Source organism: Filicampus tigris, chromosome 8, assembly GCF_054856515.1.
Source record: "Filicampus tigris isolate MCC_2025a chromosome 8, RoL_Ftig_1.0, whole genome shotgun sequence".
NCBI lineage: Eukaryota > Metazoa > Chordata > Actinopteri > Syngnathiformes > Syngnathidae > Filicampus > Filicampus tigris.
In genome coordinates, this window is record NC_141224.1 from 19,705,257 (window position 1) to 19,726,501 (window position 21,245).

The 21,245-nt window shown below is 38.4% G+C and overlaps 2 protein-coding genes across 5 annotated transcripts in view; both read right to left on the reverse strand.

Annotated features, from left to right (window-relative positions):
* vps13b (vacuolar protein sorting 13 homolog B) overlaps window positions 1–5,662 on the reverse strand; it is a 333,295-nt gene extending 327,633 nt beyond the window's left edge. For 2 of the 3 annotated variants that reach the window (XM_086037277.1, XM_086037279.1), the window contains exons 1-3: window positions 5,397–5,662; window positions 4,670–4,825; window positions 4,040–4,183 (exon numbers count right to left, since the gene is read on the reverse strand). In XM_086037277.1, coding sequence (XP_085893403.1) covers window positions 4,040–4,183; window positions 4,670–4,816 — 291 coding nt within the window. In that variant the 5' untranslated portion in view covers window positions 4,817–4,825; window positions 5,397–5,662. The other variant, XM_086037278.1, reaches the window with a different exon arrangement.
* A 3,022-nt stretch (window positions 5,663–8,684) lies between these two features.
* On the reverse strand, window positions 8,685–12,000 carry osr2 (odd-skipped related transciption factor 2). 2 transcript variants are annotated; one of them, XM_086037284.1, is made up of 4 exons: window positions 11,777–12,000; window positions 9,694–10,383; window positions 9,360–9,459; window positions 8,685–9,052 (listed from the first exon to the last, which is right to left on the reverse strand). In XM_086037284.1, exons 2-4 carry the CDS (start codon window positions 10,344–10,346, stop codon window positions 8,978–8,980), a joined length of 828 nt encoding a protein of 275 aa, XP_085893410.1. In that variant the 5' UTR covers window positions 10,347–10,383; window positions 11,777–12,000; the 3' UTR covers window positions 8,685–8,977. The 2 variants fall into 2 exon arrangements, with proteins under 2 accessions (XP_085893410.1, XP_085893409.1); XM_086037283.1 differs by having other exon boundaries at window positions 8,685–9,134.
* Between the last annotated feature and the right edge of the window lie 9,245 nt (window positions 12,001–21,245).

A 21,245-nucleotide genomic window follows, 5' to 3' on the forward strand; every position in this document is an offset into this window, starting at 1 on the left:
ATTAAATATAAAAATAAAACACATTGCCTTGAAAATAAATACGTATTAGAAATTTTAAGATTTGAAATAAAAATAATAAACATGTCTTTGTTATACGATATATAACTCTTACAACATTTACCACAAAAAAAAAAAAGCTAGAGGTCATTGGAAGAAGCCCTCTTAACAGGCATTTAAACTTTAATTATCAGGAACAAAACACTTGTCTCCGCAGGAAAACAAGTTGTGCTGCACGCACATACCATTTAATTGGCGGGCTTATGAAATGACAGAATGTTTACCTATCACCTTGGAAATAAAATAATAAATGATTCAACATAGCCCCTTGCAATGTGCTCGCGTAACCCTAAACTTGCAAGCGCCTAGGGGTACACGTTCCCGTGGATGGGAAGCACTACTTTAATAGGATCAAAATAATTTCATTTATGGTACAGGCAGATGTTGCTTTTTTCATGGAAAACAAAATATCACATTTACAAACCCACAAATGTTTATGAAAAAGAAACATGACACTTTTGACAGATTGGCTATGCGGTGGTATGGTGACCACCTGGTTAGCACGTCAGCCACAAATTTCAGAAGTCGTAGGTTCAAATCTGAGCTCCGGCTCTACTGTGTGTAGTTTGCATGTTCTCCCCGTGCCTCACAGGTTTTTTTTACAGGTACTCTGAGTTCCTCCCACATTCCAAAAACACGCATCATTACACACATTTCAGAAGTCGTAGGTTCAAATCTGAGCTCTGGCCCTGATGTGTGTAGTTTGCATGTTTGACCCATGCCTGAGAGCGTTTTTTACAGATACTCAAAATTCTTCCCACATACCAAAAACATGCATCATATGTACGTATATGTATAATGTATTTTTCTATATGTGCCGTGCAATTGGTTAGTGACCAGTTCAGGAACTCCACCTCTTGCCCAACTTCAGCTGGGATAAACTCCAACACAAACCATGAGTAAAATTAATGACTAATTTAGCAATATACATTCTCAAATTTGCATTATTTGTATTGCTTTATTAGGTCACATAGTTGTACAAAACATTAACTGTATAATATAAACATACATTTTTTTAAAAATCGAATATTTTTGTGTACATTTGAACTAGCAACAGCAGCAACAGTTGCAGTAGAAATTTGCACGTTCATTAACAAGTTCCCTTGCTTCTCTTTTCTCCTCTAAAATAAGAAATGGTGATCAATGCGCATATGGCTGATGCAGATTGTTTGTGGAGTCTTCCTGGTATGATTTTTTCATTTTGCAACCTTGAAAAATCTGTCAACTTTCAATTTCATTCAAATTTTACTTCGTTTTGATACTCATTTTTATTTTCACCTTAGCTGCGCGTACTCACTATCCTGTATAGCAACGCCCTCTCGTGCTCATCTCACTTGCTCCAGTTTACGTACTCACTTTGCTGTATGTCTGTGAACTCCACCTTCCCTTTTCTGTTTACTATGGAGAGACAGACACCGCCATACATCTTGACCAATCACATGCGGCTTAAACAGAAAACAGAAAAGCAAAAAACAAAACGGCCTCCAATCAGGAGACGGCTCCCACTGTTCACTTTAAAGAGCGTACTCTAACAAATCACTAGCAGTGGCTAATTTTAATTCCACAAGCTGGAAGAATGTCTGCTGTAAGTCTGGCCTTACTCCAAATTGTATCTCATGGGTGTACATACCTCTGAATAATTTCTCCAAATGTCATTGGCAATTCCCCACAAAAAATCTTTCAGCATATACTATTAAAAAAAAAACATCTGCAACAAATACTTGTTTTGAGAATTTGCATTCCACTAGTGCTCACCCTGGTGAATGACCTTCAACTCTCTATGAGTACAAAAAGCCAAGTTTCAATTTCCTTTATTCTGGAAACCTGATCCAACAAGCAGTAGCCACCGGCACTGTATGATATTTACCTTAATTCTGGGCAGCTAAAACTCATGTGTTACAAATCTTTTTGCCACAGCCTATATAATTACCTGTAATTGACTTCCCTTGAAATGTCTTTCTTCTGGGACATCTGGCCTTAAATCTGCAACTTTCCCAAGTGACTGGCCTCTCATTGTATTTTACTAACTTACATGGATGGAAGAAGTTTGACTAGGCAAAAATAGAGAAAAATGTGAGCGGTCAAAAGTGTTGTATCTAAATAAAATTATATGAACTTTTCTTGTCTGACAAATATTTACAAATAAATATAAGGCTATGTTCACACTGCAACTAAATTCCGATATTTTTACCCATTTGCGGCACGTTTCAGATTTTTTTCATGCAGTGCAAACAGTACAATTCCCATTTTTTTCCAAATCTGACTAGGGCTTCTTTTGTATGTGGATATCAATCGGAAATGTATGCGATGCGTCTGAAGTACAAACACTCATCCGTACACAGCTGACATATATGTCATCGTAAACCCAGTATGCGGCTCCGCGCGGGTGGGTGAAACTAACTTCACCCGAAACTTCGAAACTTACTTCGAAGGGAGACTACTGACAATCATCCGTGATTCTGCAAAATTGTTTGGAGTAACAATGTTTTTTATACTGGACTATAATTGAATCCTACTTGAAACATGAAGCATAAAGTTGACATATGTGGTCATAGTCGTAATTCAGCCACGCAGACGGTTCATTTACTACACGCGACATTGACGGGACATCATCATCTCCATCAAATAAAGAGATCGAGGAGCGTCACCTCATATTCCCCAAAATATTTCTACCTCCTCCCGCCTTGTTACTTTGGCAATACGAGATGATAAAATGAGCCCCTACATGCGGGACCATATTTACTTATGTAAACACCACACCATGTGACGGGATTTTTTGGTGCACGTCACTCGACGTCATGCTTTGTGCGCATGCGTAACACATTAGGTACATGTTGCCATTCACATTATTAGTCGCATTTTTTTTTTTGTAATGTGAACGAGTACATAAAAAGATTGCATTTAACAAAAAATCTGAATTGACCATCACGGCGTGCAGTGTGAACGTGGCATAATATATATAAACACTAGAAAAGACAGGACTCAAAATGGCATGATCATTTCAAACAACATGAATCTTTCTTTTGTGACTTAGCTACATTCACACTGCAAAGCATGATGCCCAAATAAGATTTTTTGTTCAATCCAATCTTTTTATGAAGTCATTCACCTTACAGAAAAAAATGTGACTTCTCATGTGACCGGAATGCGGCCATTAAGTGACACATGTGCACACAAAACATGACGTCAAGTGACACTCATGCACACAAAACACGACGTCAAGCAGCGCAGTGATTATAGAAATATATATGGCCATGCGAGTCGGTCTCAGTCTTGACGCTTTTGTCGAAAAATTTCAAAATTTCAAGAATTTTCTGCTTTTTCACAACAATATATTTGTCCAGAATCTATCGTGAAAACAATAATATCATTGAAGCAGCATGAGTGAATGTTGATGACGTACGTAAACAAACATGCATGTAAATTTGTAAATTTATCGAGTCAGAAAAAAACTATCGTGTGGCACCATTTTTTTTTTTTAAATAATACACTGATAAGTCCGGATAGTACAAATCATGACAGGCCTACAATATTCCGTTACAGATATGTGTATATTCATTTTTAAAAGCATATTTACCATGATCTAAACCATGGCATGCATAATCTAATAAAGTGCTTGTAACAGACAAAAACTGGGAATCAATGTCTTAATTTAGTTAAACACTTGTCCAAATTAGGGTCTGAATGAGCTGGAGTCTATCCGAGCTGACTTTGGGCGAGAGGTGGTATACACCATGGACCAGTCGCTAGCCAATCACAGAGTACATATACAGAGCCATTCACTCACATTCCCACATATGGAGAAGGCTTCAGTCAGCCTAACATGCATGATGGACGGATACAACAGGCTAACTCCAAACAGGAAGACAGACTCAAAACCTCAAACCTCAGAACTGTGAGGTAGACGTGTTAACCACAAGGACGCTGTGATGCCCGGCGAATTTACAAGTAAAGAAGAGTCTTGTTCATATTGCGAACAAACCTGGTCTCCATCCCTCAGCTTGAGAATGCACTCCATGGTGTTGATGGTGATGACGACAGGCTCAGATCCCAACTTGGTCCAGGGCACATGAATACGCAGCTCATGGATATGACCACTCATGAATGTAAAAGGAAGCTTCAATTCCTACAAATGACAAATAAAATACAGTCGGTTTGTAAAAAGTAGGGGTGGGTAAGAATATTGATACATCAATGCACAGCAATACTTCCCTTTGCAATTCAATATCAAATTGGCAACTCACATTTAGTTATGTGAATGCATAAGAATGATGCTAGATGAAGTAAAATCCATTATCAGGTCATAGTAGTGGTATTTGATTGACAGAGTATGGTTTCAGCGCATACAGCAGTCACATCCACGGCATCCGAGAGCAGACAATGGCATGATTTTGCACAATTTTGAAACTGAATTTTATATTTGTTGCCATACTTTTTATCATTTAAATTTACCAAGGTCGTAGCAGCATTCTTCTTTGTGATGTGTCACATTTACCGGACATGTATTGTCACTTAATGGAGACTTTAATGAAATACCTACCATTCCAACACATCTAGCCTTTGAAACAACAAAAGGCTCAAGATAGCAGAGGTCACACACTACAAAAAGTACCTGTTCTAGAACATCCAGCTTCAGGTCCAACTTGCTGAGCACGACATCTCCTCCCCAGAGAGACAGCTGCAAGTCGGATGGTTTCAGATTCTTTATGTACTTGTTCACATAGCTCATCAAGAGCGGTGTGACATAAGACTCCAACATGTTCTCACTCTAAAGAAAGCAAAATACTGTTATTAAAGCCAACGTTCATTTCGAACCTTGTCTGCTTTTAATACAAAAGCCAAGTGATACAATGCAATACAATACAATTTTATTTGTATAGCGCAATTCACAACAGCAGAGTCATGCATTTAACATTTTAGCTACCATGTAACAGTGGTATTGTAGTCAGTATTGGTGACTGAAATCAATCTAAGTTGTTATAAAGTTTACCTCAATATCACAGCTGTTCTATCAAGCTTGTAACGTAGCGGTTACAAACAAATATAGTACCGCTCAAACAATAATGAATTAAAAGCTCCATATGGAGGCATGCATGACAGCATAGTACGCTGATATTTAGACAACACAGGGGGATTTGTGGTCCTTTGAAAAGGTTGAAATCACTATTTGACCATTTTGGTACCTGAAATTGATAATTGAGTACTGGTGTTAGCTTTTATTGCTAACCTACCTCACTTTCAGCCCATAGGACTTAATCGCCGGTGCGTCTACTTGTGCACACACGTGTGCTAATGCATTTTGATTCAAAGTGATACAGAAGGGTCTACAGAAAACTTACTTGGGTGTGTTTAGCCTAGCTTTGAACTGTCATCATAGGAAGCATCCAGAATCGTTGCTGCGATGCAGAGTAGCTAAGCTAACCCTCAGAAGTCCTCCTAACTTCGTTTCCACGAAGTTAAACGGGCAGACACGCGTTACAACCAAAAGCATGCTCTCACGCGACCCTATTTTGGAATCTATGGTAATTTAATTTGTGTTTACAGTGACGATTTCATTGCATTATAAAACGCTAGCTACAGTTATCTACCGCTCAGAGTCAACGTCATCAGTAAACACGATTACGACTTCCGCATGTCTGGTGTTGCCTTTATGTCCGCTGGTAAAAGTGAGCGTCTACCGCTTTGCTCACGGCACGTTGGAAAGACTCTTCATGATATGTACAGTTCATTGTACTCTTTAATAGAGTTTTGCCATGTAGAACGCTACCTCCCCCAATAATTTGATTGGAGGAGGTAGACGTTATTTAGCCAACTAATAATATTGCGTTCCCAACCGGTTTTGTGTTTTGATCATGGGCGTTTCAACACGTTCGCAATTAAATTGAATATTCAAGAAGGGAGGCGTAATTTTACCAAATAGATTAAGATTTATATTTTACACTCAGGCCATATTAGAAGCATACATCTACCCAGCCAGGGCAAATAGAAATGACGTCATTCACACAACACACGCATTTCTCTGCAGGTATTTTCCTCAATATTATCTTACATGCAATTGTCATTGTGTAATTGTGCCATCACTAATTTCGGTCGCAGGCTCCTTTGTCAACACAAACTACATTAAAACGCTGCCGATTTTTTGCGGAATTGATGTCTCGCGTACTTTCTTATTTGCGTCTCCATAAATCAGTTAGCATCAGACAGTTCTGTCATGGATAATGCAAATTAACCTGCATACGCGATGGGAGAGCCCCCATTTTTAGTTATTCTAGCTTGCATAATTTCAGCTATTTTGCTGGCATAATTTGCCCGAAGTTGCGGGACTTGCATTTGGTTTTCTTTGCTTTTCTTTACTCTTTATTTGGGGGGGGGGGGGGGTCTGTATTTGTAGACTGAAACATGTTAGATTGGCCACCAACATTATTATTTTTCGGGTATATGAGGCGACTTTTTGAGGCACAAAAAGGAAAATTCATTTAAAACAACTGTTATCTGTGGATATGCCCTTGAGATCCTTATCACACATATATATATACCATATATAACTCGACGTTGAACACATTTTTAAACGTCTTTTAACCTTTTTTTTTGTGATTTATTTCAGTTTGGTGCCATCAAGCCTTCAGTAATGGTTACTGTAAATTTACTCCAAACCATATGTATTGACATGTTCCTTCTCTGCAACTGACAAGTTCACTATTGGATTAATACATGATGGAGATATTGTTCATTCATCCCAATTGTTTATGAAGTCATATTATAATACTGCATTGTCAATGAGCTGTTCGAGGTCGGCAATTTTAAATTCTTATGTAAATGAAGTATCAAGAGCATGAACGGCTCAAACAAACATCTGTAGAGTTTTGTGAAATTATTGACAGATCCATCTTGCCGAAATAATACCAACGTGTGTTATCGACCAGGAAGCCTTCCTGAGCAACGATTTAAGCATAAAAAAGCGTAAAAAGTCACTGCCATGTTTTACAATTGAATTACGTGCTTTTTTTTTAAACCAAGCATTTACTTTTGATTTTTGTTCACAGGTAGGCCAAGGCCTCTCTGGACCAATGTATAGTAAAGAGTCGATTGGTGCGAAATCACCTTGAGAACAACGTGTAGCATGCAACGTCATTCAGCAACTAATAATAATAATAATAATAATAATAATATTATCAATACTACTACTGCTACTATTACTACTACTACTACTACTACTACTACTACTACTACTAATAATAATAATAATAATAATAATAATATCTTCCCGTAAACGTTAAAATAATTACTTTCTATTAGATTAAGATCAATCTAAACACGACAGAGACAGCGAGTTTGCATCTGGTTTGTAAGACATCCAGCCAGAAGTAAATGACGAAATGTTGACTCATGCCCTCTAAATTATTTAATGTAGTTGAAAATTCTTTATTCGCAAGACAGGAGTCCTTACTGTTATTTCTAGAAATATATAATATTCACAACGACTGTGCTTTTTATATTATTATTATTATTATTATTATTATTATTATTATTATTATTATTATTATTAAACAAAATGTCATATCAATGAACCCATCTGTACGACATTGCTGGAGTTTTTAAGCTTGCGAGAAAAAATAAATAGGGAACTGCATCGGTCAACGTCTGGTGCATTTATGGGCCATTATGAGATCCATCCAAAAAAACTTCGTTTGTTTGTTTGTTTTTTTTAGTTTGTTTGTTGTTGTTGTTTGGGGGAGCGGTGCATGTACTTTAGGAACGTTATAATAACATTCAGACAACATGTGTACACTGTGAGGTAAAAAGCAGCTTTCGTTCTTTTTTTTGTGTGTGTACCAATTGTAATCATGACACAATCAGGCCTCAAGGAAAATTAAAGAAAGATGCGTGCGTGGAGGAACTTATAAAGATGATTCCGATGTGTCATTTGTCCGACACTGTTGATGGTTAATATTTAAGATCGTGCTAATCAAAGGTTAGTTGGCTTCAATCCAACCCATTCTGCACACTTACCGCACTCACAAGTGCTGTCTCTTTCTTATGGTACATGCAGAATGTACAGGTCCAATTAATTTCTTATCTCATCTTAAATTATATTTCAAATAAACCTAGCTGCGATTAATTTATCTCCAAATGAAAATTTCAGATAATTTTTTCACACTTTAATTCCCTCTCTTGCTCTTTGTAATTTAGATTCTAATTTGACACTTTACCCCAGAATTATATTGTCTTCATGTTGATGAAGTGATTAGAAAATATTGTGCTCCATTGCTGTAATGATCCATGTGTCTTCCATATATTAGGCACGGTCAATAATATGATCATCTCATGTGACTTGGGTAAAAATACGACAGCGTGCGATCAATTACAACATTACGAAAAACATTTGAAAAATGTGAGCGATTTTAGTAAATATCGACATGACAAGCTGATTTTGCCTCGTGAATGGCCCAAGGCCTTTTTTTTTTTAGGTGTAAATATGTGTCTTCTGCTGAGCAAACTCTGCGTATACTTACTGCGCCCGCTCGGGCACACTAAACTCTTTTCTGCTGTAGTTGTAAACATATTTGAGCATAGGTTCATGTGAGGCATATTGAAAATAAAAGCACACAAATGTATGTAATGGAAATATTTATTTCTAAAATACAATTTAACACACGGTTTTTATAACAACTTTGTCATTTGAATGCCAGAAAATACATTTTTTTATGTACATGGTCTTGATATTTACATGGTGGTGTCCAACATGCTGTGCAGTCAATTCATGTGTTTGCAAGTGTCCACGTTTGGATATTGTCCATGCATAAAAAAAAGATGATGACTCCTCTTCTTGTGTCCATTTGTTTCATTGTTTGTTTCTTTTTTTTTCTGTTTATTTCGTTTATTTCTGTCCAGACCTAGAAGTCCTGGTGTGGGCTGTGCGTCAAACTGTGCCGTCGCAAGTCACAGTTGCGCCGAAACACCTTTCCGCAGCGGCCACAGCTGTAGGGCTTGATGTCTGTATGGGTGAGAAGGTGAGTTTTCAGGTTACTTCTTTGATTAAAGGTTCTTCCGCATGTGGGGCATTTGTGGGGAGACTCCTGTTTAGATTTAAAGCAAGCAAAGGATTATTCCTTTTAATTATATAGAACTTGATCATGTCTTTCCAAATCATGCCGATTTGCAACGTTAAATATGTGTTCAATATTTGTACATGGCTGACCGCAACATACTTTGTAACATCCCCACGCATGCATCACATGTGAATTATGCTCATAAACTAGTAACATACGCATAGCACTATTTTGGTGATATTGCCATCTCACCTGCATGTGCAAGGTTTTATGGACTGCTAGAGTTCGGGACTGGCAGAATCCCTTCCCACACTCTTGACATTTGAATGGCTTTTCCTTGGAGTGGATGTATCTGTAAAACAGACAGCAATTATAGATGGGTGAGAAGGCAAAGGTTTGCGTAGCCGTGACGAGCCGCAGTCATAAAAATAATAAAAAAAATAATAATAAAGTGGCCATCATGTGCTAAAGTCTGAGTTGTGGGTGCATGAGGAAGCTCACGAAGACATCTGTCTTATGTCGCGATCGGTGACGTCATACATACTTCATGTTATTGTTATTAGCAAAGCGGAGGGTCAGGTGGTACCTGTGATCTCGGAGATGGTCCTGTCTTCTGAAAGCCTTGTGGCAAATGTCACAGGTGTAGGGCCGCTCGTCCGTGTGGGTTCTTTCGTGGATGAGGAGGTTGTATGACTTGGTGAAATGCCTGCCGCAGAACTTGCAAATAAATTCCTTTTTAGTCTTGGACGGGAGCCTGCCCCTTGTGGGTTTTCTGTCCGGGGACAGCTTGTTCAGCTCGGTTATGGTTCCCCCTAGTCCCGACGCCAGCTTGGCCAAATCCGCAGCCTTCGGCGGGTCCTCCTGCGTTGCGGCCAGGGCCAGATTGGCGAAGTCGAACCTCGGCCTGTCCTTGTGCAGCGAGGGGACGCCGTGCGTGAGCGAGGCTTGTTTTGGATGGAAGAGCTGCGCTGCGGCGGTGAAGGGCAAAGCCGGGAATGGAATCCTGGGGTCCATCAAGCCCTGGGCGGCTGCCATTTCTGTGATAGTCGATCTCAGTCCTTGAATGTGCGGGTAGCCAAGAGTCCAGTGGTTCATGTGCATGGTGTGCACCGCGCTGAGGCCGTAGAGTCCTTGCAGCTGGTCGGCCGGGAACGTGTTGACCGCCTGCAGGAAGGAGTAGTTGGTGAGCTGCAGGGGCGGGTGCAGGGGGATCGGAGCGTGCAGAGCTTTGCTCCCCATCGCGGCAACACTTGTGCAGAAGACGCGCCGACAACCCCTTGGAAAAGAGAACACATGTCCACTGTTACAGTCAACAATTTATGCTGCTACAGCCAAAGTGATTCACATTAATACTTTCCTCCAATTTAACACTCCGAAGTGGCAATCATGTGGATACATTTGCAGAGAAAAGCGCGCGGACAAGATTGTGCGGACAAGCATTATTCCAAAAAGTAATTTTACAATTATTGTTTTCTAAAAATTGTCACTATATCCAGTGATTATTATGGCGCCAAACATCAACATGTAAGCCGGTATTAATTTCTTTGAATGAAGCACAACGCTCGACCTAACGCGAGACTGTAATTGACAACATGTTTCGTGGTGCAATTTCTTTGGGGGCATATATGTGACAATTGAACATTATTTATTAACATTATTTGAGGGGTTATCAGCCATGTGGAAACATATACAACGTTTGATATATTATGGTACTTGTATTACATTTGCTGGAAAAGCATGTATTTATTTTCATTGTTTTAGGGCACAAATAATTTCTCTTCCCTCGTTTTAACTTCAAATTAATGAGCTATACCTTTACAAGAATTTAAAAAGAAAATAAGACAAAGACTGACCCACTAACAGTTAATTAACTTTTTTTTAAATTTAATACCTTCAACACAGAGCGAGCTAGATTGATTACTTGACAATGAGAATGATCCTTAATGTCGGAGGAGGAAAAATTGTTGTTTATATACTCATGTATTCGTTTTGTCATTTTAATCTATGCAAATCAAACATTTAAATAAAATACTCCTACAATCGCAAGGTGCTTGCAGCGTAATTTGTAAGCAGCATGCTTACATGTCGACATGACGACTATAATTTCACAGATGTTAGAATTCACTTTCTCAGAATTGCTCTTTGAATTTGGCCTCATCTTGGGTCTCCCCCCAACACTCAGACAGCATGGGGTTAAATATAATGTTGCACAGGTGCATCTTAAGTCACCATACAGGCACTTGTTGTTCTTCGGCTATACTCACTACTTTGATCAACAAGTTCTCCCTAACCTTTGGACTTCATTTACACTTTGACAGTTTGCCTGAACGCCTGCATGTTCGTCTTCCGGACGTTGTTTTTATGTTAAAAAGAAAAAAAAAAGTGTGAGCAACAATATGTTTACATTGCACGTATGTTTTGTGCATGAACTAAAACCAACAAGTGAGTGAAGTCTGGCCCGCACATTGCTGAACAAGGACCGTTAATCACGCATATGGATAGATTGATTTCGTTTATGAGACAAGTGCCGCTGCTGCTGCTGCTGCTTCTGCAGGCTTGCCGCTTAGTCGCGCATTCAGCAGAAGCGTTTGAAATGACAGAACCGTTACAAAACAAACGCAGTTTGAATGACGTTATGTCAGAATGGAGCCTTCCAAACACACTCTTACCCCAATAAATAGCTGTCAAAATCCTGCGGTATGCCAGTAATCCACAGTCACTACAGAAGCGGCCGGCTCCAGTACAACGCCACTATAAGTTTTCCAAGTTCGAAGTCCATGAAACTTTCACAGCCATGCAGCCAAGTGCGGTGCCTTGGACCTGTGCACGCTCGTGTCGTGTGTGAGCAGTTGGGCTTGGAAGACAGGCAGCAGCACTGTGGGAATCCCGTCCGCAGCTGAGGCTGGAAGTGTGCGTAATGCGCACCGATTCTTCACTTTTTAGGGCTCCTGCTTGGGCTAACTCTGCCCGCCTCCGACACGCCCCCTTCTTCTCTATCATTAATTCCAATGTTCCTCCTCTGTTTATTTGTGTTTGGATAGCAACTAGAGCTCCACGGCCGAGTGAAGCACCCTGCTCAGCTCAACTTTACCGCACTTTTCATACACCTTAAAGACATAGCAGAGGATTCCTTCTTTTGGAGACATAAAATGCACATTTTCGAAAGTCTGATGACGTACCCCATACCATACCTGTCTTTGGATACTGACTTGACTAAAGACTTGCTTTAAAACCATGAACCGTGCATGCGGCATGATGCAAGCTGACCACATTAAATTACTTGTGTCATTTGGGTAAGAATCAAATATTCCACGTAGGCTATAGTGTGTAACGATAAAAATTCATGTATGATGAATTGTGCTGAACTCGATGCAATGGGGTTCGCCAGTGTATACTGTAGTTTTCCTGCAATAGGCCTACACAAAATGCAATTTGTTTGGAATTTAGATGTCGTTTTGTGTTTTGTTTTTTCACAATTAACGAATACGCAAAACAGCATTTTAGATATTTTGCGCAAGTCAATCAAAATTAAAATTCACAAGCTGTTCTAGGGACAAGAAATGTTAGAATTAATACATTAACTAAATGTGTATTTCCTGCCAGTCCATGTGGAAAATTTTACACTTTAAGTGCCATATATATAATTAATTTGTGTTTGAAAATAGACTGAATAACTTTATGAAGACGTATAAGAGCATCAAATCAAACGTTGGAGTTCATGCACAAAGTGTCATTACGCATTCAGTATAAGGTAAATAATTTCAACCGTTAAACAAAAACGGTTGATTTGAGTTATTTTCCTGTGGCAATTTAAATTCAATATACAACAATAAAAAACATGAAAATATTTAAAATACATAAACGTACATAATAATACTATTATGCATAATATATGTACCTGTATATCATTTTACAAAAGGTTTAACAAATATTATTACTACTACTACTAATAATAATTATTATTATTATAATTATTATTATTATAACTACTACTTTAAATCCAACAATAGCATTCAAACCTCCGTTGTCGTGTAACAGTGAAGGCTTTTAATGTAGTGCAACTGACTGAAGGTTTGTAGCGGTTGCCTGTGACGCGCAGAAACGCTGGTGCAGTCCACGAGTCTGCAGCGACACCTATTGATGCCTTATCGTAACGACAAGGCCTCCACTACTCGTATTTGTCTATTAGGCAAACGTAAAATATTCTTAAACTATGCCAAAACAGATATTTAACCCAAAATTGCCGAACTGAATGACAAAATAAAATAACAACAACAAAAAAACAAACAACCTAACTACTTCAGATCTTGGTCACAGACCGACTAATACAGTCATTATAAAATAAACTGTTCTGCAGTGTATAAAATTCAGCTACATGTGAAACAAAATATGTTCAGTGAGCAGGAAAATCTTATTTACAACAGTAGCATAACTGAAATAGTTAAGAATTCTTTTTTCCCACTTCAAGCTACAGAGCATGTGCAACACATTTCTGCACACAACATGCTTGTGGTTTCCAGTCTCCCGTTACTCAGACTTCCATCATCAAATTCAGTTATTTTAGTATAATATACTGCATTACATTTATTTTACATACATTATAAGATTTAGTTGTATTATTAAAAATGATTAAGTATGTTTGAATGATAAATATAATTTTGTTTTATCATTCATTCCCTTGAAAAAAAAATGTACTGGTTCATTCACATTTGAATTTGGTGAGTTGATAATGAATCCCTTACATGCAGTGTTATATATAGCTTTAAACGTTTATCTAAAACTCGTGGACGTAAATATTTTTTCTCGCGACTGTCTTTCAAGCCTCATTTATATGATCCCATGTAAACTGCAGTTAACATTTGCAATTACTCTTGCATCCATTTTGAACATCAGTGGTAAGTTTACAAAGCTGGTGTTAACACTGTGTGGTTTCTTCATTTCCTCTCACATAATAATAAAAGTCAATAATATGAGAGAGGGAACATGTTTGGCTGCTTGTGTTCAAATTACACAGTTCAGAAGGTTAACAATTGACTTTGGGTGCTGAATTTTCTGTCTGCATGGTATGATATTTTGTAGCTTCTCTGAATTTTTTTTCCCAAGACATGCATACAGTTGTTTTACTTTACGCCAGAGAGTTCGTGCAATGACCTTTGAACCTGGCTTGAGTCCCAGCAGCCGCCATCATTCTCTGTGATCATCTGACTCCCACAGAGCCTTAGTGTTGGAGGCCCATGCAGCTGCCAAGCCTGTAATGGCCGACACTTTTCTTCTAACGCTGACCATCAAAAGAAAAGGGATATACGAGATTATCAGTAAAGACTTTGAGAACTCTCTCAGGTTTACACAAAAGATTTACTGTACATCCACAATGACATCTAATTATGCCTCCTTTTTTTTCAATCCAATTTCCATTTCCATTCCAATTCCAATTTTGATAGATGATCCCTGTCAACCACAAAGGCATAAATGTTAAACTATATACTGTATATGCATGGAGAAAAATCAACTCTAGATTTTTATAGAAGGACCTTTGCTCTGTACTCACTTGCGGTGTCTTTGATGGAAAAAGTAAAGATCCTGGCTTTGCTTCTGTGAGTGTGTGTTTGTTGCTAGTGTCGTGTCTCTGAGCATGTTGCCAGACAGGATGTCAGGTCCATACTACTACAACAGGGCTGTCACTTTTTTACCAACCTGCTGTGGTTTCAAAGCCCCCACATCACCACCTACACATTCACTCATCCTGTATATAGAACTATAGTTCCCTCAAAACCCCTGTTGTCACATTTCCGTGCATCACACTTCATTTACATAACATTATCTCAACTCAACTATATTCTTAGAGCACTTTAAAAAGAACCACAGTGGCATACGAAGTGCTGTACATAAACTAAAAATCACCAACAATATTATATGATATAATATTATACATTAATAATACATTAATTATATTATGAATTATAAATACAATATTATAAAATATCTATCTATCTATCTATCTATCTATCTATCTATCTATCTATCTATCTATCTATCTATCTATCTATCTATCTATCTATCTATCTATCTATCTATCTATCTATCTATCTCTACCTCATTTTTATCTGCATTTCCAAAACTAAACGTTTACAATACTGTTGTATTGTAATACAACAATAAAAACAAAAAGACTACATAAAAACAATATAAATACAGTAAATAAAATTGAGAAACTGGTCACGTTTGTTACATGCGCTGTTTCCGATTCTAAAATATGTATACTTTACAAAATCTCCACAACTGCATATTAATTGTCACAAAGGGCTAAGGAACCTCTCCTGCCGACGTGGCTGTAAAATTCCTGAAACCTGGCTGTAAAGTATTTCAAACGGAATTGCAAAGTGGTTAGGTTTGTACTTGGAAACCTTACTGTTTAGATGTCCATTTGTCACAGTGTTGTTTACTGTATTATACAAGATTGCCTCCTGTTGGTTAATAACCAAACTACAACTCCACAATTTCACTGCAAGCTACACCGGCCAGCCACAACTTTCGGTCACTTGCAGAATCGAGCGAGATCCAGTGCAAGAGCTGTGTAAAAAATTCTGCCTTTAAAAAGGCAATAATGCTCAGTTTTGAATGACTATGACAGGGAGGCATTAATTTCACAATATGTGGTTGTTTTTTTCCAGTAGTGTTGACTGGCAGCATGGAGAGTGTGCAGAACATTTCTTCGGTCTCCTGTTGATCATTTCTCTATCTGCTGTCCATTGCCACTTTCTTCACTGGTCTCTTGCCATCTGTTAAACAGCACCCAACATCTTTGCGTGACTAAAATGCCTTTACTCTTTGCCATGTCATCCGTGCTGCCAAAGAGCATAGCGAAGAAACCCATGATATCGTGCTCATTCAACCAATAAAACCCACCAGTTAATGCTGCTGAAGCTCAACGCTGAATCCCAATTGTCAGCAAATAGCTTCCCTTGGGCTGTTTGTTCTGGCCAGACGCTTCTGTAGCGCTGCCTGTCATAAATATGATATTTTTTTTGTTTTGTTTTCTGGTCCATCTGGTGGCAAATTCAGTAAATATGCAGTAAACAGATGAAGCAAAGGGTGGATCTGTATGTGGTCATCACTGTGGATTCATGATCAAAAGAATTTTATGCAAAAGTCCTGAAGGTCCACATTGTGCAAAAAGTCAGCTAGGCATCTGATTAATTAAAATAGTAACCTTGTGACTTACTTTCATTCCATTCACATTTTCTGTACTTTCTGCTTTCATTGCATATTTGTATTGCTAGAATGAAACAAGCTACATTGTACAGTATCTGGTTAGGTTACATCACTATACGTAGTGATACAAAGTGCACACAAAAGTACTTTCCAAAATGGTGCAACAACTCAGAGTTGTCATTACAAATTAATTCATATTAAAATCATTGTCCAGTAAACTCACCCTATACATCTTAAATTGTATGTTTTGCTATTATGTCTTTGCTGACCCACAGTATTGAATCATCAGGCACAACTGTACTCCATGTCGCTGGTAAAGTGATGGACAGTAAAACTCCTGCACCTGTTTCCTGGCCACGCTGATGTGTTGTTACAGCCATGAAGGGAAGACATTAACAAAGTTTTTGCAGCACACTTGGAAGGATAAATCAACTGAGAGCAAGTGTGTCTCATCCAGTCTGTCAGAAATGACATTTTTAAAAGGTCCCAGTGCCCGCTGTATTTAATATTTACCTGGGTGGATGGAAATACAGCCAGAATGGAGAGATGAAAGCAGGAATGGAAAGCTTTAACAGTTCATGGCTGGAGAGGAAAGGAGCTGGATGGAGAACGAGATGAAGAAATGGAAGAACTGTAGAATGGAAGGAGGGAAAGATGTTTGGAGAAGCACTGGAAATATGGAGAGATACAGTACACTGTGAGCTGGAAAGGGGCTAGAGTGAGGAATGGAGAGACGGAGGAATCAGAATCCAAACTGCTTGCCATGATTTTGTGTAATCAGTCCCCTTTGAAAACCTTGAAAACATTTGGTGATTAAGTTGGATGTGGATTGAATATTGCAATAGCCCTGTTTTCCCGCATCAACAACCCTGTTTGAGTTCATATAATTTCTTCTTCTTTCCTTGCCTTATTTTCTCTTTGTGATGTGCCAGATGTAAGTCCATTACAAAGAGAGTCAGGAAATAGTTTTCCATTGAAAAAAAAAAAGTGCATGCAGATCTTGACACTGTTTCAAGAAGGACCTATGGCTGTGAAGGACCTTTGGGGAAAGCACTCTGCAGGCAAGTAGCCTTTTTTCACGATTTCATGTAAGCATAGAAATCAAATTAAAGTCATCCACATTATTTGTTCCATATGTTATTGCTCTGCACATCAGCCACTGATAAATAACTGCCATAAAAACAGAAAAGGCAATTGTTCCTCTAAATGCTAAAAATATCCCATCAGCATTGTACAACTTCTTCTTAGTATTATCCATCACTTTGATCTGAAAACATTTTAACAGCATCTGTTGCTGATGGATTACTGATCCACCCTTGTTTTATTTAGTACTGTGCATGTCTGTATAGATGAATTGGAAACACACGTAAACATAGGGGGAGAAAAGCTTCAACACACTAACACACATAGTCACTCACACACAAAATAAATGTTAATGTACAGGTGCAGTCCTTAGGGAGGTTGTGTTTCCCTCTCATCAGTCACTCGTAATCACTTCCCCTCCAGCCCACTAAATCACAGTTTTTCACTAATGCATTTATAGAATACATGCTCACTACTTATAGTCAGGGGAAAGTTTGGCTACCACCAGGAAAACATTATAGGCTTCTGCATCTATACAGTCACACAGTCAATATAGTCAACTCACAGACAGGAAATATTGTTTCATAAAAGTCTACTTGTTTCTGAAATGTATTTGTGCTTTTAATAGGGTTTTAAGCTGTTTACGACATATAGGTGAGAGTGGAGTTATTGGTCCCTTGGGCACTTCTGGGCAGCTGTACATATTGGCAGGTTGCACAGCTCCACCATGCTGGTCCTGGGGAGGTCCAAATGACCTGTTTTATACTAACACAGGCACTCTGTCATAAAATGAGGGGGAAGTGGAGTCACAACTTGAGTATTTGTTTGAAGTGGGTGGAAAAGGTCCCCCTGTGGCAAAACTATGCAAGTGTTGTGGGCTGCTGTGTCTGCTGAGCTGACATACACAGAAGTACAGGTTACTTTTGTAATTACATCAAACCTACATCGGTTTCCAGGTTCATTTTGAGTGCTTCTTAAACCCCATTCCTTTCTTTTTAGAAGGAAATAAGTACCTGTCACTGGACTGTGTAATATGGTGTAGAAGGGCTTGCATAAAGAGGTATGGCGAATGTTTAAAACCGTACACCAACCTCACCTGAGTTTGCGATCCTTGTTGCGTTACCATTCTACTGGATCATGCCGGTTTCCACAGTCCTCTTCTGTCTTGACTGAGACAGATGAAATGAAAATAAAAATCATGGGCATGGAACATGCCGTTTTTGTGGGGAATTGATATTTCAGAAAGCCTGCAGCTTACCTGTCATGGTGACAAAACGCTTTCTCTGCGTGAGTGGTGTGCGTCACATGGATTGTGTAAGTGTGTTTCAGGGTTATGTTCTATGAACATTTAAGAGACCCTGGGGTTGATCTGCAAAGCACATAATCTTAGCCAATGTGTTAGTGCCCGATGAATGCTATTACTGTATTATTAAACACCTAAAAGTGAGTCTTGAGTTGGTCGAGGCCCCTGCATATCCAATGCAACATTTCCTGATTCTAGGCCTACGTCCCTGCCATTTGGATATCAAATTATGGGACTTGTCAGGAATCAATTTACTGCTAAGGAGAAATGGGAACTACATCATTCAAAATGATACATTTAGAACGAGAATTCTTAAACACCTTTTATATGTGCAAATGTGTGTCATATCATTTCCTCGCACTATCTTTCCAATATTCTGGTTTCTTTTCATACACTGTGTGGGTTTTATCTTATAATGAGAGTACTAAAAAGGAAATAGTGTTGGCAATATGCTTCAGATTTGACAGTACAAGTGAGAGTTCAGTTTAAATGATCCAACATTAATTTCACATGTGGTGGATGAGTATTAGGATGTGAAGTGGAAGTAGGTAATTTGGTGTTTGGGATGTTCATACTAGACGCTCCAGGGGCTCATGGACTGTTTTTCCACTGCTTTATCTGTTAAAAATACGACTATTATGGCTTTGTGGATTCATGAAATTGTGCCAATGTTCATGAAGGTATAACTGGCTTTCACATGGAAAGTACCGGAGTACCCGGAGAAAACCCAAACAGGCACGCGGAACATGCAAACTCCACACAGGAAGTCCGGGGCCCGGATTCAAACCCACAACCTCTGAACTGTGAGGCAGACGTGCTAACCAGTTGCCCACCGTGCTGCCCACAGCTTTTTATTTATATATTTATTTATTTATTTATTTATTTATTTATATTTATCATCATTTTCATTTTTCATCATTTGCCACTGTTCTCTGCTTTGTTAGATAGGAAGTGACTTATAGTTAATTAATTTAACAAGACTATGAACAAAGGCAATTGCATGAACAATTATAAAGTAAACCCACAGTCAAATATTGAATAGTAAGAACAGTATCACTTTGTAGTCTGTGAAAGAGATGATTTTGAACTAATCAAAGGCAATGCCAATAAAGCTCAATCATCCCTGTTGGTAACTATAGGTTGTGAATTCCTTCCATTTCAACAAATAGTGTTCTGCGCGTATGTTTGGGAGTTGTACACAAAAACATGAGAGGAGAGACAGGACCATATTAAAAAAAAAAAAAAAAAAAAACTTTCATAAATAAGCTCGGAATTCAGAAGTTTAATGATCCTCACACTTTTCTTTTCTTTTTATTTAGCTGTTATCTTCTTGGGATTTTCAGTTGATGATGTTTGGGTACAGCAAGGCAAACATGTGTTCTCCCAAAAAATACTGTACTGCAAGGAGGAAGCTGATACAAATGCTCCTTATTAGTGCACCGACCGCAGCCTTGCAACCCAAAGGGACCAGCTTTTTATTTATGATTGCAATTCTGGATATCTGTTGATCTTTGTCATTTTTACCATCTGGACTCTTTCATTTCATCTCTACAACTTAAAAGGCTTACATTGTTGCAACTCTTGTACACAAGACAAAATATCGACTTCAAGATGTGATACTGCATAGGGCCACCAAAACTGCAGCCGTTGTTTTATGCTGACTCAACTAAAGCGGTTATTCCCATCATGTTTTATAAACAATTCTTCTTTATTACCCTGTCATGCAATAACATGATTTGACATTCCAAAGTTGGCTTTAACCTCGAGTGTAGCGCTGCATTTGCAGTTGTCTAATTTCAGTGTTATTTTACCACTGTCCAGCAACATTGTTCACATGAATTGAAGAAAATGTTGGAAATATGAAGAGAATAAATTAAGTACAATTGAGAAGTTTGCCAACACTTGCAGGAAATGTGGCTAAACTGACAATCCCTCACAATCAAAATTTACATTAAATTACAAGATTACTTTTTACTGCCCTGAATTAACAGTCAAGCAAATAATATGTTTTATTTTATTTTATTTTATGTTTATTTAAATACAGTTTCATTTAATGTTAGACAGCTCGGGAATTAGATTGCCATCTCATTTTACATTTGATTTTATACAACAGCAGCAACAGAAGCGGCAACAACAACATTGTTCATATCTCAAACTATCCATTTCCAATTTTGCAGCACCGCTTTTCACTTGTCTTTCACTTATGTCTTCCAGATACCCGTCCTGAAACATCAGCAAACACAGACTCTTACATTACGGTGTAGGGGAATTCATTGCGTCATCATATATAAAGTCAGCCAAACCTAAAACAAACATCATGAACACAGGAAACATAGTCTTAGAAAGAGTAACAATGGCTGCGATCGTTATTTAACAGAGTGCTGTTGTAATGAGACCCGCCGACATTGTAAAGCTATTTATCTTGAAAAAACTCCCTGCTTCTTCATGAGTGCTTGTACTAACAACGCAGTCTTGCGTGCTGCATGTAGGTTTAATTGGGCCGTGAACTAATGCAAGCTGTTCCTGACCCCAGTAAGAAG

Excerpts from the sequence above, each read along its gene's own strand:
- osr2 (XM_086037283.1), bottom strand. The coding sequence starts at position 10,346 with ATGGGGAGCAAAGCTCTGCACGCTCCGATCCCCCTGCACCCGCCCCTG. Across the intron at positions 9,460-9,693 it reads GACCATCTCCGAGATCACAG|ATACATCCACTCCAAGGAAA; the intron begins GTACCACCTGAC and ends TCTGTTTTACAG. Across the intron at positions 9,135-9,359 it reads ATAAAACCTTGCACATGCAG|GAGTCTCCCCACAAATGCCC; the intron begins GTGAGATGGCAA and ends AAATCTAAACAG.